We start from the raw sequence: 16315 nt of genomic DNA on the forward strand, positions 1-16315 counted from the left end.
CTCGGCCCGGGAATTTATCCGGTTCGATATGGCCATTGCGGCGAGCAGCTGGCCGTTCGGAGACGAAATGCTCGCAATCCAGTAAAATCGGGAAGAGAACAAAAATTTAGATATATTTTACCTGAACGATCAATTCGATGTCGGCGCCTGAAGCCCCCGCTTCGCAACCTGCTGACGCCGAAAATGTGATTCCTCGCGCCGAACTCGATGTCTCGAAGCTGCATGCACTACCCTCAGAACAACAAGACCTCTACCTCCTGACCTTCACAACCGACCTTGTCAAATATACTGCGAAACTTGATAAAGATGGAATATTCTCGCAGCAAGAATTTATTAAACGAGAGCTATTCAAAATTATAAAACTTCAGTCGCCGGTCCCAACACGATTAATCCGGAATAATATAGGCAGATGCTTTGGTGCGATATTCACAAAGGGGAACCGTGCTATACTCTACGATACAGTCAACGAATTGATAGGGATACTAAATGCAGGAAAGAATGAAGTGGATCTTAAGGCAAAATTTGCAGCTGCCGTTGCGCTTGGAGAGATATTCACGGTCGCGGGTGGCTCCCTCATCAACCAGTCAAGCTTGACCTGCGCTGTGCTACTCAAACTGTTCAAATCCTCGCAACAGCATGCAGGGCTCAGAAGCTCTCTCTATACTGCGATAAGGAAAGTTGTCGCTGGGATAGGCACACCGGTTGACGAATCAACGGCGAAAGATATATGGAAGCACGCTAGAAACGCGGCCGTGAGCGACAAGGCGTATTCTGTTCAGGCCAGCGCGTGTCTGTGCCTAGAGCAGCTGATTAAGAGTACGCCGTATTTCAATAATTTGAGTGACTTTGAAAACCTGAAGTCAACCATATGGAAGGTCATTGATAGTCCTGTGACTTCCGTGAGACATGCGTCGGCTGCATGTTTTGCTGCCATTTTGCTCAAGGGGCATACCGTTGGTGGTCAAGTCGACGTACCCATTGTGAAACTCCCGAAGAAGCCCCTCAAGAAGCCAGATCCCGCGGCTGTAGAGGATGAAATTCCTGAACGCCCGCAATCTCCGTCGGGGCGGAAGTCAGAGGCTACACTGGCACTTAAGCTCCCGGACCTTCTCCTGCAGCTATCCGTCCAATATTGCCGAACTTCAACTGGAAATCGCGCAAGAGCCGGAATAGCAGTATGCTACAAGCTGTTTTTGCGCGGTTTGGGCGAAAAATTGGTTGAAGAGCGTTACGCTGAGATTGCTCGCCATCTACTCTTTACGCTTCTCAACCACGCCACGATAGTAAATAATCGGTATCGCTTGCTTATGACCCGGAAATTTATTAAACATATTCTCGAGGATGTGGTGGGATCCGAGATATTGAGTGAAAGTGGCCAGCTTAGTGCCGCCAAATGGCTGATCAATGATGTGCTGAAGGATTATCCCCAAGTGATGCAGGAGCGTCGAGAACCGAGCAAGCATACGCTCACCTGTGCTGTGAGCGCTCTATCCTCTCTGATATCCTCCTTGGGTTCCGCTATTGGCACCATCGCAGAAAGTTTCCGTGAGGCTCTATTGCAAGATCTGCAGCACCCCAGCTACACTGTCCAAATATATGTCTCACACTGTTTACGGAATTTCGTACTCGCGTGCCCTCAGCAGCTCCTTTCATGCATAACAATATGCATGAACAGCTTGCATAGAGAGATCGGGCAGCTATCCACCCCCAGGCAGTCAAGTCGTCGTTGTCTTGGGTATGCCCATGGCCTAGCATCTATGCTCAGCACCTCACGACTCCAGCCTCTTTATGGCTCTGTGGATATATACTCACGAGTACTATCTCAGGCCACTGATCTGCTCAAAACAAGTGGTAGCTCGGAGCTGAGAACAGCCAGCACACAAATACAGGTGGCATGGATACTAATCGGAGGCCTCCTGCCGCTCGGCCCAAATTTCACCAAAATACATCTCTCACAGCTTCTGTTACTTTGGAAAAATGCCCTTCCAAGAGCATTACCTAAAGACGATCTAGCTAAGCGTAGCCCCCTGGAATTGATCTTTTTGGCTCATGTTAGGGAATGTGCTCTAAGTTCAATTCTTGTGTTTCTAGAATTTAACAGCAAACTCGTCACATCTGACGGAGCAAAGAGAATCGCGACAATGCTTCAAAATACGGTTGTATTTCTTGAGAATCTCCCTCGCATCAAATCTTCCGAGGATATTTCTCAACGCCTGTCACCCTCCTTACAACTCAAAGACTATCCAGTTCTAGTCCGACGACGGGTTTTACAGTGCTTTGAGAAATTGGTAAATCTAAGCCATACCAATGTTGCGGATATTCTGTCATTGTCAAACGTGCTTGGTCTTGCAATATCTTCCTTTGCCGATCCAGACGTTTCAAATCCACTTGACTCTTCAGTGGCGAGCGCCGCTACAAGTTTTGAGAACTTGTGGGATCTTGATGATAACTTTGGTTTTGGCGTCACTGGCCTCGCTATGGAATTTTCTCAAAACAGTGATCACAAAGGTCACAATATTGGTGCTCGACAGCTCCCTAGCAATGCCGATCGGGTGATCGACAGCACTGTAAGCTTACCCACATATTGGATTGTCTATCTGCTAACACCCCCTAGTTAATTTCGCCGATATGCCAAGGCAGAGAACACGATTCAGTTCTCCTCTATTCGACGAAAGATGTTAAGCACGGCTCCCTTCCTGATCCCCCAACTACCGAAGTTGTCAATGCTTCCATTAAGTTATTTGCTACTACACTTCCATCGCAGGCGCCAAAAGTCCAGGAGAGCAGTGTCGAACAAATAGCTACGCTTTTAGCTTCACAAAGTCTCGTTCGGAACCCAGGGAGAAAAGCCGCTATGACAGTCAACATTGCTATGGCTCTGTTACATGCTCTCCGAGTTGCACTGAAGGAGACAGATTTCCCACCTGGCAACTTAAAAAATCCTGCAACGGAGAAGATTGTTCAGGAACTTCTCCAGGTAAGAACAACTTTTCTACTTTACAATATTGCCGCTGACAATAGGTGTGGCTTTAGACATTTCTTGCAGATCCCGATTACGTTGTTCGTACCATAGCGTTTGAAGCGCTTGGACGATTATGCAACAGTGCGGGCAACTCGTTTACGAACTCTCAGATCAATTCTATCATTGATACAATTGTCGAGAACCGTGACCCCAACGCTCGTGCCGGATGCGCTGCTGCATTGGGCTCGATTCATGCCCAAGTTGGTGGCATGGCGGCGGGTTTCCATTTGAAAACTATTATCAGTGTCCTCATGTCGCTTTGCAGTGATCCTCATCCTGTTGTCCATTTTTGGGCCTTGGAAGGGTTGTTACGAGTTGTTGATTCTGCTGGATTGACGTTCTCTGCATATGTTTCTGGCTCTCTAGGCATGCTAGCGCGTCTATATGCTGCCGATACGCACAACGAAGAGTCAGCGTTGATTGCTACATCTAATCATGAAGCTGTCTTTTCTACCCCTCTTGCCATTAGCCGGTGTGTCGATGCTCTTATTAATGTCATCGGCCCCGACCTTCGCGATGTAACGAAAACGAGGGAACTTATCTTCACCCTCGTTAAAGAGTTTCAGCTGGAGCTAGATATATCCATCGTGGCTGTGAGCTCCAAATGTCTTGACCATTTATCCCTCTATGCTCCAGATCATATGGATTTCTCCGGATATGTGCACTGGCTTCAGCAGGAGTTGAATTCTAAAGATATGCAGGTTCGTGAGGCTGCGGTGCGAGGCCTGAATAATATCATGAAACGGGACCCCGATAAAGTGATACGAACCGCATCTGCCACCTTCGAAGATGAGCTCTGGATGGCATTGGACAGTATTCCCGACAATGAGCTACTAAAGGATCTTGTCCGCAATTGGCTGCACCAGACCGGGCTTACAGATACTGCGGTTTGGGTTCAACGATGCCATAAAGTTCTCACAAAAACCCGTCCAAAAAGCGACGAGATTCCAAGCCCTAATACCGCTGCAGCTAATACAGGTGGTGCTGAACTTCCGGACGATGAAGTGGCCGGCTTTGCCACCGCAGCTGCGACAGAGAATAGAGACGCCGGTGAACCAGATTCACCGTCGGGCCAGGAAATGCTCAAATGGCAAACACGTAATTTTGTCATGAGCTGTTTGAGTGATCTTCTAAACATGGTTAGCTCACAAATACAGGCGGATCAGACGATTCCGTCAGAAGCAGCACTACAGGAAAGGGTGGGTGAGATGGTTCGTATGGCATTTTCTGCCTCTACTGCAAGTGTGATTGAGTTGAGGATCTGGGGCCTCAAGATCCTCGATCTCATTCTGAAAGTGAGTTATACTGTCATCATTATGTTCGCTATTTCCAACTCATGAACAATTAGATGTTTGGGAGAACCCCAGATCCGGACTTTGCAGAGGCTTCTTTGCTCGAGCAGTATCAAGCTCAAATTGGCTCCGCTTTGACTCCTGCTTTCGCCGCCGATTCCTCTCCTGAGCTGGCCTCAGAGGCGATAAATGTTTGTGCTACTTTTGTGGGGACCGGAATTGTTACGAGTGCGGAGAGAATGGGTCGCATTTTCAAGCTTCTCGTGGTTGGCTTGGAAAATTTCGGAGGTGAGTATTGCCATAAGTTCAGAAGTTGGTCTATTCTGACATCTTGTAGACAACCCGAACACAACTGATATTGGTGACCTTAAAGGCCTTAATTCGAATGCTCGAGTTATGGTGAAGTTAGCTTTATATTCTGCCTGGGCCCGATTACAAATTGCCAGCGGAGAACAAAGTTATTTGGTCAAAGTTGTACAACCTTATACTGCCATGCTTACTCCACTCTGGCTATCGTCACTTCAGGAATATGCCCGTCTTCGATTTGAACCCGATATATCTAGCACTTTGGGCTCAATTGGTCTATCTGACAACCTAGATGACACATACGCTGCCTTGAACCGTGAAATTCTCTTGAAGGCAAGTCCCTAGCACGTTCTTCATCCATAGATCAAGTATTAACGGAATGACATAGTTTTATCAAGACTCCTGGTTAAATATAGTCGATGCCATTGCCAGTCTAGTTGAAAAGGATAGTGATTTCGTCTTCGATGCCTTGGACAACAAAGGGCAGAAACCTAAACTTGAACAAGAGCCAGGTTCCGAAGTTGCTATTAACGGAACAGAAGGAAAAGGGAATAACATTAATTACCGCGATGAACCAGTTGCATTCTTTTTTGTTCTCTTTGGCCTAGCATTCGAAGCTCTTGTTAGCCAATCGAGCGCACCATCCTCCCAGATCCTTGCGATATTACAAGCTCTGCAGAAAATATTACGCCCTTCAGTTGCCGGAAACGCGGTATATCAAGACGCCGTATTTTCAGAAACCATCGATGCTCTTGATAGGCTTGTGATGACCGAAGGCCCCAGTGTCCAATCCGTTATTGTCGAAATTGCTCGAAACCTGGCGCTTCATCACCAATCGGCGACAAGAAGTGACGCACGCACCGAAAACCTCTCCGATGATATAGAGCAGCTCTTCGAACTCACTCGCAACATTATCCTAGTTCTTGCCGGCATTCTTCCTAACCTTGGCGACTCTTCCCCGAAGCCTCGTTCTGTGGTCTCAGAAGACTCTATTCCACTTGTTCAACTCGCGCTATCTTCGTTGGTGGACATCACAACTGTTTTCCCCTCGATCATTCGGGCCGACCTCCACGCCTGTATACTGCACATATTCGGCACTATTCTAGCCACCGGTAGCTGTCAAGCAGAAATCGTGCCCCAAGCACTTCCTATCTTCCGACGCTTCATTCGTGACCTCACTGCTCCCCTAAGCTCCAAAACCATTGATTCCGGCGATGAGGGAAAAACCATTTCTCACCAGATCCGCGGCTGCGTAACGCGCTTCCTATCAATTCTCCGAGTAGCGCAACGCCGAGAATCAGATGCGTCTCTTTCTTGCGCCAAAAACACCCTCCTGTCACTAACAATCCTCCTCACGAACAGCGGCCACGTGATTCCTCCCCAAGATTCCTTAATCCCACAAGTCCTCCAAGAAATCCTTGACTGTCTTCAGGACCTTGGCCTTGCCAGCGTTGCTGCAGGATGCCTAAGATCTCTTCTTCATTCTACTCCTCGATCATCCGTGGATGACGCCATTGCCCGGTTCATATTTCCCCGCCTAATTGCATTCGTAGCTGGGATCCCCTTGGGCACAGACGGAGTACCACCGATCGATCCCGAAAATATAAAATCATCAATTGTGCAAACTCTCGTATCTTGTGTTGGGTCAGCAGCAATCGCTACCGGTGCTACGCCAAATGCAATGGCGCTATTGATTCCAGCGTTGCTGAAAAGAGCACAGGGAGAAGGGCGGCCAGTGTATAAAGAAACCGCTACGAGATTATTAGAATTAGCGCAGGTTGATCAGGTATCATTTAGAAACTTTGCGGCTGGGATGGACCCCGGATTGAGAGCGTTGACTGAAGAGATTTTGCGAAGTACCGGACCTAGCGGAGGAGCCGGAGGTGCAGCCGGAAATGATACAGGCGATCAGAGTGTTGCAGTGCCTAGCATTACACTTCGAATGGACTTCTAGGAAAGTCACCTTTGCCTTTCGTCCGCAGTGTTGGCAAGTATCCGCTTTCTGAGAGAATTACTTTTATTTTCCTTCATGCTGTAACATGCCTGCAGGCTAGCATTGGTTACTTTAAATTGCGAAAATATTAATTTAATTATCAAGCTTGATGCCGAAAGCACAAGTGTAAGAAAATGTAATCTGACCCGCGTCTCTACGCGTAGATGCACCCAACAATCTCGTCTATGAGGGGTTTTCAGCTGTTGAAGGTTGTGTGTTAAAGGATATTCCAATGAGGTGATGCATTTCAAATAAACATGAAAATATCCAACCCAAGCGGGCCGAAAAATATGTAAAATGAGTCATATATGCAGCGAAAAAGTATGATTGAATTGCTTAGCCCATGGATTCCGCAACATTCGATCCTAGGGAAGTGCTTGAGTGGATCTCGTTAGGAAAAGAAGCCTCTGCCGATGGTGGTGGAGGCGCGGCGGCAGCGGCGGCCTTCTCCTTTTCGTTCTTCTGTTGCTTGTATGAATGGAGCCGTAGAGCGAGAATTATCATACCTAGACGACGGCAAAGGTCAGTCAAAACCAAGAGCGCCATAGAAGGGATGGTTGGAGAACCCGTATGATTCGTGGACAAAGTGACGGACTTACTCGCACTGGTCGCAATGGCAACAGCCGCTCTCCGCGTTAAGATCCACCGTAAACTCTCTACCACTCTCTTTCCGTCACTATTAAGCGAAACAGTAATCTGATAATTCAACTCCTGAATCCCTGTATCCTGCGAGCGCTGTAGCTCTTTTGTTGAGATCTTCTGATCATTGAACATCTCCTTTAAACTATCATTCAATCCCGAAAGTTCTTGAGTCATCTTCTGCGTTAAAATATCCACTTCATGTTGTAGCTGGGCGCGCTGGGCGCGCTGCGCCTGAATCTCTGCATTCCTCGAGGTTTGTATCGAATTCCGCAACTCCGAACACGCCGCACGGAAAAGATACGTCTCGTTTTCAAAATCCGATTTAGACATCAGCCCGTTTCGAGCCACCTCCAGATTGTCCGCCAATATTCCGCGAATAGCCTTCATTATTATTACAGACTGCTTGTCCGTAAATCCGCCATTGCCAAGATCTTTGACAAGGCTGTATGTATCGAAATGATGTACATATGGAGGAGGCGAAAGGTGCGGAGGTCTGTTCGATTCTGAACCGGGAGAATGCGTTAGTGACGTCGACTCGGCTGGTGGTGAAGACGATGACGATGATGAAGACGCCATACTAGCAGCATCTGGCATCTGGAAGACAGACCCCAGACTATCAACATCGGGGTCATGATCGGTATCCTTTTGCGCCGAAGCTTCGGCTGTGGCTTCCGAGTCTGCTGGACCTGCGTCACCGTCAACTTTTCCCTGGGTTGGTAATTCGCTCGAGAGAACGTTGGAAGAGACGGAGACGGCGTCAGAGGAGGAGGAAGAAGAAGAAGAGGAAGGTAAAGAAGATGCTATGGTTCCAGGGACAGATGAGCCAGGTTGCTTACTCGAGCCTTTCGAGCCCTGGGCCTGCGCACTCCCGTTGACTTGTTTCTCTCCTTTTGTGGCCGAGTTGTCAGGCGGTAGAATGTCACCTTTACCGGTAGACCATGGAGGCGGACGGAGGTGCGGTTCTGCTGCTGGTCCATATCGCTGTTGATAGGTCTGTTGCTCACATGCCGGACCGGAGTGGAATCCCACTGAGCGCTGGGCTGGCGGAAACCGGATTGACCTGTGCGTCGTCGGCTCACACGACCTCACCGAGCGCAAGAGATTCGGATATAGAAACGGAAGCCTTGGAGTCGCCATCTGGTCTTAAGAAAACGCATTGTCCAGCACGCTGCGGGTGTTCGTTTGTCGGTTTCTTTGCGAGCTGCGAAACGGTGCGTCACACGTCATGTCGTAACAAGTTACGCAAATTACAAGGAAATTACGTTCAAAATACTTTGAATCATGTGACCTTATGTTATTGATTATATAAGCAGTTCGTCGCGCGCGCGTTTATAGCGTGGTATCAAGAGAAACGACGGCCGCCTGTCTAGGCCAGCAATCCGAAAAGCAACTGAGTTCGTTTCCAGTATTCCTGGGAGCGTTTACTCAGAGAATTCATAGAGCTGTCTTCAAATCTCAAGGCTTCCACCAAAGAACTAATTAGCGCGTCCAATCCACCCCGAACGTTCGACGCGGTTGTGCTAAACGCGCAGCTGAGGTATAACAAGTCAAACAGGAGCTGAATCTTGTGGTCCCGCGTAAAATCAGGCTCTAAATCTTTCTGCTCATCTTCTTCTCCTTCCTCGACATCCGCGGTATCCTGTTCAGCTTCGGCCGTTGTCGATTGCTTCGCAAGACTGGAGCTGACGTCTGCTATGATCTGGCCAACCGTGCACAGTTTCAATTCATCCACCGCCAAAATATTCCATAGATCAGCCCCCTGTTGCTCCATTGCCACAGCCAATTCTCGCAAAAACTTAAAGGCCGCTTGAGACGGCTGCGTTGGAAGTGGGGGATCCCCTTCCCAGAGTGTCCGTCCCGGGCATCTCTTTCGAGAACGGCTCAATAGCCCGGTCAACGCGGACGCGGAAACCCGAGAGGATATCTCTTGGCCAAGAATTCGGTGAAGTTTAGGTACTAAGTCTTGAGCAAAGGTAAAATTTTGCCCAGCCACTTCATTCGGAATGTTACTTCGAATTGCTCGAGTAATTCGAAGGAGAAATGCGGTTTGCGTTGCACCGTGTGGTTCTTCTATCCTCTCTATGGCTCCGCTCAGAGAGGATTGCAACAATTTATATCCGTTTAGCAAAGACTCCGCGTGCTCCGTTTGCAAGAGGTGAGGGTCATCTTCCTTCAACAATCCGGTGACTGTTTCAAGGGATTCTTCGTCAACATCGTCTTCCATAATGTCCTCCCATCTTTCGCTCTTAAGGTCCTGAATCATAGTCGAACGACTACTGACGGCTGTAAGCCAAGTCTGATACACATCCAAAATTTCAAGCACATGAGAGCCCTGTCCTTGGGTCCTTTTCACTAGCTCGTGCTTAAACAAGGTAGCACCATCTGAGAAGTCCACAAAGACAAGGTCTGGGTCCCATAGCGATAATTCTAGATCATGGTTTCGAATATTCGACCAGCCGTCTAGTGTTGAAGATAATTCGTCGCCGATAAACGTGAGATCTTTGCTCTGTGCTCGAAGGATTGAGACAAGCTGATCATTGACCAAAGCGCGGATTCCTTCCAGTACCTTTATCGGACTGTGACACGGTGTAAGATTCATCACTGGCAGCCATTCGTTCAGGAGGCAGCTGCGCACAGAAAGTATTTCCTGGAAATTTTCACACTGAGCCAGCCTGACCTTTGCCTGACTAACTAGTTCTTCAAATGCTTTTATCGACCATGACCTGATGGCTTTCGCCGAAGCCTGTTTAGATATTTGATCATGCTTAATCCAAGGTGTAAAGTTCCTGATCTCCTTGGAGATCCACAATTGAACCATATCAAGTCCAAGGTCACCCATACATTGGATTTTCGGGTCATCGAGGAGAGGGTGAGACGTCAATTTCTTTAACGCATCAAAGAGCGGGCCAGATAGTATATCGGCGGTTTTCCTTAAAGTGTCCCTGTAAAGGATCAGGGCTTCCAATATACAATCACTAAGAGAGCAACTCCCTTCGATCTTGCGTTTGATTGCTTCTGACCGGACTTTATGGAAATGGCCAAGGGCATCGTCGGCAGAGGAGCTAGTAGCTAGACAGAATGCAGATAAGGATTCGATTATATTCTGAACAGAGGAGTCTAACGAAGCAAGTCGTAGATCAATACGTCTTGAAAGTGTGTATCGCAGGGGTGTTAGTTGATTCCATAGCCTCTTCACGTAGTGTGTTGCGCGCGTAGACTGCGACAGGGAGTTATGAAGCAGCCTCGAGATTACGAGGAGTTTTGCGGCGACAACTGTCGAGCCGCGTTGTCGAAGGATCCGCGAGATAGCTGACACGCAGTTGGAAAGGAGGGTCAATTGAGATGCAAACGTTCGGTCGCTCGACACTGTCGACTATCAGTCTGGATACACCCAGCATGGATAGCTTATCATTCAAACCTTTTTCCAAATTATCTTCTCGCAATCGATGCAAGCTGGCGGACTTTTGGGCAATTGTAGCAGGATTACAGCATCTCCCTACTTCAGACAAGTTTCGCTCGACTTGCTTGATCTCTTCGTTCATCTCGATGATTGTTTGCGCCGTGTCCAGAAGATCCCGGTATCTTAAACTGCAAAGAGCAAATTCAAGTCAGAATAGTGCGAGCGAAGAGTCAGATTATCATCGATAGCTTAAAATCCACCTACCCAACCAGGGATCGTAGCTTCTCTCTATTGCTGATGACATCCCGACGGAGTTCCTGTTCGATCCGCCGCACCGTTGGGATCTGATATTGGAATGCCTCCTGCCATGCTTTGAGTGAATGCGCATCTGGAGCCTCCGTCGCCATGGCGCCTGGTGTACGCCAATTGCAAATCTAACAGCGGATTTCAGTCAAGATAGAGCTTCATACACTGTCGAGATGGAAGCTAATGGACACCGCGTCCATCCCGGCGTCGGAAATTTGTTAAGCCGAGAATAAGATAACAAGGTTACCCACAGGTAACTTGGCTAATAGCCCTCACTAATCGTTGAACATGGTTATTGGAAGGGCTTATTCCAATTTAAATGAGGGGGAGAATTCCATGGTTTCGAGATGGCTCGGCCTATTCCGTACTTTGTACGGAGTACTGTATGTGGTTGCTAAACTATGGCCTGCATCATAGAAGCCCCTTGCTGGTCAGGAACTTTCGACCAAGTCGGAGCTGAATGAAATCAACACACACCCCTAGAAAATCTCAATGTCCAAGTATGAATTTGGGAAAGGGAGTGCTAGCTTTACTCTAGTCATAAGAATTTTTTTGTTTTTGATTTGCTAACATTGGCTTGACCCAAGCTAACATTTTCTACAATGAGCGTGTTGAGAGCCTCCACACTAATGTGATGAATAATCTCTCAACATTGGATAGTTAGTTAAGTATATCATCCACATCTAGATGTGTAATGAGCATACAGGAACTCATCTGAGTGAATGACCTGCACTCTCAAGCATTAACAGATAGCTGATGGCCGTCACTAACTCATGCCAGCCAAGAGTCCCTAGCCAAATGTGGTTAGGATGGCTAGGTAGCTGGAAGTTCCTTGGCCAGTTAAGTTAACTATCTTATCTGATGTGATGGTGCACGTTGTTGATAAGATAAGCTTTTCCTTTGAGCGGGAGAAGGCGGGCGCCATGAGCAACGGATGCGGGTAACATCTCTCGGCCGCAAACCCGACGGAGAACAGTACGGAATTCTCTCGAAACCGTCATAGCCTTAATTTTGAGGGGAGCGCTATGCGCAGTATGGATTCAAACGATGTGCAATACGACTACCACGAGCATGGCGATGGCGTCCACGAAGTCCCACGGTGCCGCCCACTTTCGGGGATGCCTTCGCTGACCGTGCCTCAGGTCTTGCATTGCTCCTATCACTACTGGCATCCTATGTAAGTCTACATTCATTCATAAATGCTTTCCTCAAGCTAACATGGAACACCTTTGACAACAGGTACCGTTCCATCACACCCAAAGCACGACTGATCGCTCTCTCAAACTCCTTTTTAGAGTATCTTCGTGCTGATGGTATAGTTCTCCCTCCGGATGACACTCCCGCTGTTGCAGATGATGACAGTTGGGTGTCGTCAGGGGGATACGATGACGCAGACGAAGGCCTCCCAGATCCCTCCAGAGAATGGCCAGAAATCCATGCTCGAGTCAAGGCTACTATCGCAGAGTTAGGAGGCAGCGTGTCGCCGAAGTTGAACTGGAGTGCGCCGAGAGACGCGACATACATGATTCCGTCAAATCGGTTGGAATGTAAAACAGCAAATGATGTGTACTTGGTCCTGAAAAGTAGCCGTTTCATTGCCAATGACTTGGATCGTGCGTTCGAGGGGTGCTTCCGGGAGCCCGCAGTTCCGACCAAGGACAATGCCACGATAGCTAATGGAGAAAAAGTTGATCCTGGAGACTTTCACGACCAAGATATCATTCCATATTATTTGGTGCTGCGAAAATACGTAAACGTCAACCCCGCCCTGGAATTCCGCTGTTTCGTGCGGTCACGCCGCCTTATTTGCCTTTGCCAGAAATCCTTCAAGTACCAGGAGTGGGTGTATGAACTCAAAGATAAATTGCTACGATCTATTCAGGAATTCTTTGATCAACACCTTCGGGAAACTTTCCCCGACCCAGATTTTGTCTTTGACGTATACGTGCCACGAGACAGGGTCTGGCTAATGGACATCAGTCCTTTCTCTCAGAAAACAGAGCCGCTACATTTTGCCTGGGATCACATACTTCAGATGGAGAAACCAGACGAGGGAGATCCACGTACCGTTCCCGAGGTGTGTATTACGAGAGCACAGGTGCGGCATCGGAGACATTCTGATAGCGGTGACGACGGGGAAACGACCCCAAAGCGGTATTTTCCCGATGACTGGGCTCGAATTGAACCGCCTGTTTCATCTTTTAAACCGGTATTTCTACTTGCACCCGCAACCGACCCAGAAGAGTTGGGCCTTTCATCGTCTGGTTATTCAATCATCAAGGAGGACAGAGTGCCCCAGGATGTCCTTGATGCGGCGGAACACCCTGGTGGAGCAACAGAGCTTTTGACCAATTGGAAAGAAGCACTTGAGAGAAGCATTAAAGCGGACGAGGAATACGAAAGTGACAATGAAAGTGAGGCATTATTTGAAGACTCGGGAATGGACGCTACAAGGAAAGCCTAACGATCGAGCCCGCCTTCACTTTCTTTCTCATCAACGATGTATCAATAGATCAGGTACCGTCACATTTATGGTCTAAAAAGTTTATAATGGCGCCATGGAATACAAAAGTGCAAAATATCACGGAGTTCCCGGATGGTGCATGGGTGGTGCTGAATCTTTGTGTGGTCACGCAGAGCGTGGAGTTGGTGTTTTAAAAAGACGCCATTATCTATGAAATAATTTCACATGGAATATGATTGCTGTCAAAAAAGTTATCATGGAATACAGGCAACACTATGCACATTTAGATCCTTAAACAAAATATACGTGATCATGGTCTAGGCAGGGATATATCCAGATATATCTATCCACAGGCCTCTAAGGAACACATACGCAACCATCAAAGGATGCAAGAAGATAAAGCATAATCACAACTTGTGCTTCTTCTCACCAGACGCAATCTTCCTAAACTCCTCCTGTGGGATGCCAGCCATAAACCTGCCCATCCCCATAAACACCTCATGCACATTCTGGCGATCCAAAATCTCACGCTCATGCATCCGGATCAAACTCTTCATCTTCACCATACTATCTTGATTCAAATGCGTGCCCAGCCGTTCCTCCACCTCCTGTAACACCAGCTTCAAAAAACCATCAGAATCATCCTGCCGCCCACTGACCGGCTTAATCACCTTGTTGACATAGCCCGTCGACACTAGGTCCTCGATGCCAATGCGTTTGCTCATGATCAGCGCCTCGTTGGCCTTGGAAATTCCCAGGCGCTCAACCAGCGCTCTGCTGGCGCCTCCTTCGGCAACGAGGCCCAGGGAGGAGAAGGGGGTGAGGAGGAAAGTGTGGGGAGCGGCGTAGATGAAATCTCCGAAGGCGGTGAGGGCGGCAGAGAGGCCAACGGCTGGACCGTTGAGGGCGACGACGAGGATCTTGGGGTGGTTGTAGAAGGTGCGGGTTATGTCAAGGTTGTTGACGACGAAGTTGCGGGCGATCTGGCGACGGACGTCGGTGTTGCCGGTGGAAGGACGGGTGCTATGGACGTCGGCTCCACTAGGTAGACGGGAATATTGGTTAGCATGGCTGTTTACATTGGATTGTTCTTTTGCTATTTTATCTTTGGCGGGGATGGGGGCCGTACGCGGAGAAGAAGCGCCCTCTTCCTGTCAGGATGGTGATGAAGATGTCATCGCGTTCAGCCACTTCACGCATCTTCTCTCCGAGTTCATAGTAAAGGTCTCCATTCAAGGCATTGAGCTTGGATGGCCGATTGAGTGTGATGATGGCGATGCGGCCTTGATAGGTGAGCTGGATTTCGTTTGAACCGGACATTTTGTCTTCGAAAGTCAAGTCTGTTTGGAGTCTGGACTACGGGGTCGGGGTAACTGGATGGAGAGGAGAGGACGGAAAGATAAAATAGCGAAATATATAAACTGCAATTCTTGCGATTACTCTGGTAAAATGCTGAATGTCTTTCCGCGGTTAAATGTCTCCTCACTTGCTTTAGTTCGATCGATTGCGAGGGCAGATAACCGAAGCGGGTGGTTGTCTTAGCACTGATTCCCAATATTAATGTCTTAGAAACGGCCTTGAGAGAAAGTGGGGATAAAGCAGAGAACCCCTTTCAAACTTATAAGAGCTCCTTTGACCAGCCAGTCCATCCGACCCGGCACGAACAGGGCTTTCCGCTGCGTCCTCTATCCGCTCGCTCGACGGGACTTCTCCCATCCTGCGGAAACCAGCGAGATGCCGAGGTCCAGCTACGTATCGGATTATGTCAGCTGCAGACAGGCTTGGCGCAATCTGGAAATTAGACTAACCTAATATAGTTAGCTGGTTTTGATAGTGTTTGGTGACTAAGCATTTCTCACGTCAGCATGATCGGGGAGTTCGGAGTTCAGCGTCAAAGCTGTGGTGGGTTTCCGCGAAAAAGCGTCAAGATTCAAAGAGCAAAAGACAGAAACGCAAGGAGGGAAAGACGCCAATTCGCTTTGCACAGTCGTTCACATTGTTTCGCTTTTGCGGGTAGCTTCTTCTGAACTACGATCTACTTCCGGAGCGCTTCCTCGCATCAATCAGCCCCTCCAACCAAAAGCCCTGCCTTAGGAACCTCGTTACGATCAAAGACCAATCCAAACCTCCCAATTCCATAAAGGAACCCAAATACGGTCCACAAGCCGCCTTGCAGAACCAGGATAATGCTCTCCGCTATACTCCGCAGACTCCAAGGAGGAAACCTTGAGGTTTTCAAAGTGCGCACCACACCACCCCCTCCGCTCCGCGAAATCCCGCAAAACTAACCATATTCCTTCTTTTCGCAGTTCGGTACATATGTCCTCTTCCCCATCGGCTGGATGTACTACTTCGGCACCAACCTCGAAGAACGCTTCTCCGTCCCCGACTTCTGGCCAAGGGAAGAGCATTCGCACAAGATTCCGCTGGAGAAAAGTGAGATCGAAGCTGAACTAGCGAGAATGGACCGGGAGAAGGAGCGGAAGCGATTACGACGCTTGGAGCTAGAAAGTGCTGCTGCGGCAGCGGCGACGGCGGCAACGATGGGGGAGAGTGCCGGAGTGGAGAGGTCGTGAGGTGGTGAAGACAAGGGCTGAAAAAGGGGACGAAAAGCAGCAAAAGGGAGGAAATGTGAGAAGTAGGGTATATTACTGTATTTTATATGGGCGTTCTTCTTTGCATCAGGGTATCTATTGGGGCTCTTTTTGTTTCCTTTTTCCGGATAACGGCGCGGAATACTTTTTTAGGCGCCGGCAAGTTACGTGGGAAGTGAGTATCTTCTTTCCTATCTACTCCATACTTTCCCAACTCCTATCTATATATATAATGAACGGAAAATACCAGAATTTTCATACAGCCTTTCTGTGTCTGCTTTAAAGGGTTTATGAGC

At 48.3% G+C, this 16315-nt stretch overlaps 6 protein-coding genes across 6 annotated transcripts; 3 read left to right on the top strand and 3 right to left on the bottom strand.

The window, feature by feature from the left end:
* Positions 1-137: 137 nt before the first annotated feature.
* Positions 138-6620, top strand: D8B26_007259 (uncharacterized protein; the record flags this gene model as incomplete). Its single annotated transcript, XM_066125478.1, has 6 exons — positions 138-2567; positions 2615-2977; positions 3034-4317; positions 4371-4602; positions 4652-4936; positions 5019-6620. The coding sequence occupies 6 exons, from the start codon at positions 138-140 to the stop codon at positions 6572-6574; spliced, it is 6150 nt and encodes a 2049-aa protein (XP_065981561.1). The 3' UTR covers positions 6575-6620.
* An 87-nt stretch (positions 6621-6707) lies between these two features.
* D8B26_007260 (uncharacterized protein) lies at positions 6708-8444 on the bottom strand. The gene is made up of 2 exons (XM_003072085.2): positions 7213-8444; positions 6708-7119 (listed from the first exon to the last, which is right to left on the bottom strand). The coding sequence occupies exons 1-2, from the start codon at positions 8390-8392 to the stop codon at positions 6950-6952; spliced, it is 1350 nt and encodes a 449-aa protein (XP_003072131.2). The 5' UTR covers positions 8393-8444; the 3' UTR covers positions 6708-6949.
* Positions 8445-8621: 177 nt separating this feature from the next.
* Positions 8622-11074, bottom strand: D8B26_007261 (uncharacterized protein; the record flags this gene model as incomplete). The annotated part of the gene is made up of 3 exons (XM_003072086.2): positions 10920-11074; positions 10674-10843; positions 8622-10621 (listed from the first exon to the last, which is right to left on the bottom strand). Exons 1-3 carry the CDS (start codon positions 11060-11062, stop codon positions 8622-8624), a joined length of 2313 nt encoding a protein of 770 aa, XP_003072132.1. The 5' UTR covers positions 11063-11074.
* A 790-nt stretch (positions 11075-11864) lies between these two features.
* Positions 11865-13485, top strand: D8B26_007262 (uncharacterized protein). Its single transcript, XM_003072087.2, has 2 exons — positions 11865-12138; positions 12201-13485. Exons 1-2 carry the CDS (start codon positions 11987-11989, stop codon positions 13423-13425), a joined length of 1377 nt encoding a protein of 458 aa, XP_003072133.2. The 5' UTR covers positions 11865-11986; the 3' UTR covers positions 13426-13485.
* A 244-nt stretch (positions 13486-13729) lies between these two features.
* D8B26_007263 (uncharacterized protein) lies at positions 13730-15128 on the bottom strand. The gene is made up of 2 exons (XM_003072088.2): positions 14555-15128; positions 13730-14466 (listed from the first exon to the last, which is right to left on the bottom strand). The coding sequence occupies exons 1-2, from the start codon at positions 14743-14745 to the stop codon at positions 13833-13835; spliced, it is 825 nt and encodes a 274-aa protein (XP_003072134.1). The 5' UTR covers positions 14746-15128; the 3' UTR covers positions 13730-13832.
* A 483-nt stretch (positions 15129-15611) lies between these two features.
* On the top strand, positions 15612-16001 carry D8B26_007264 (uncharacterized protein; the record flags this gene model as incomplete). Its single annotated transcript, XM_003072089.2, has 2 exons — positions 15612-15665; positions 15735-16001. 2 exons carry the CDS (start codon positions 15612-15614, stop codon positions 15999-16001), a joined length of 321 nt encoding a protein of 106 aa, XP_003072135.1.
* Positions 16002-16315: the final 314 nt, after the last annotated feature.

Source organism: Coccidioides posadasii, chromosome 4, assembly GCF_018416015.2.
Source record: "Coccidioides posadasii str. Silveira chromosome 4, complete sequence".
Taxonomy (NCBI): domain Eukaryota; kingdom Fungi; phylum Ascomycota; class Eurotiomycetes; order Onygenales; family Onygenaceae; genus Coccidioides; species Coccidioides posadasii.

Excerpts from the sequence above, each read along its gene's own strand:
- D8B26_007263 (XM_003072088.2), bottom strand. The coding sequence starts at position 14,745 with ATGTCCGGTTCAAACGAAATCCAGCTCACCTATCAAGGCCGCATCGCC. Across the intron at positions 14,467-14,554 it reads AGAGGGCGCTTCTTCTCCGC|TGGAGCCGACGTCCATAGCA; the intron begins GTACGGCCCCCA and ends CCGTCTACCTAG.
- D8B26_007260 (XM_003072085.2), bottom strand. The coding sequence starts at position 8,392 with ATGGCGACTCCAAGGCTTCCGTTTCTATATCCGAATCTCTTGCGCTCG. Across the intron at positions 7,120-7,212 it reads TGCCATTGCGACCAGTGCGA|GTATGATAATTCTCGCTCTA; the intron begins GTAAGTCCGTCA and ends GCCGTCGTCTAG.
- D8B26_007262 (XM_003072087.2), top strand. The coding sequence starts at position 11,987 with ATGCGCAGTATGGATTCAAACGATGTGCAATACGACTACCACGAGCAT. Across the intron at positions 12,139-12,200 it reads TATCACTACTGGCATCCTAT|GTACCGTTCCATCACACCCA; the intron begins GTAAGTCTACAT and ends CTTTGACAACAG.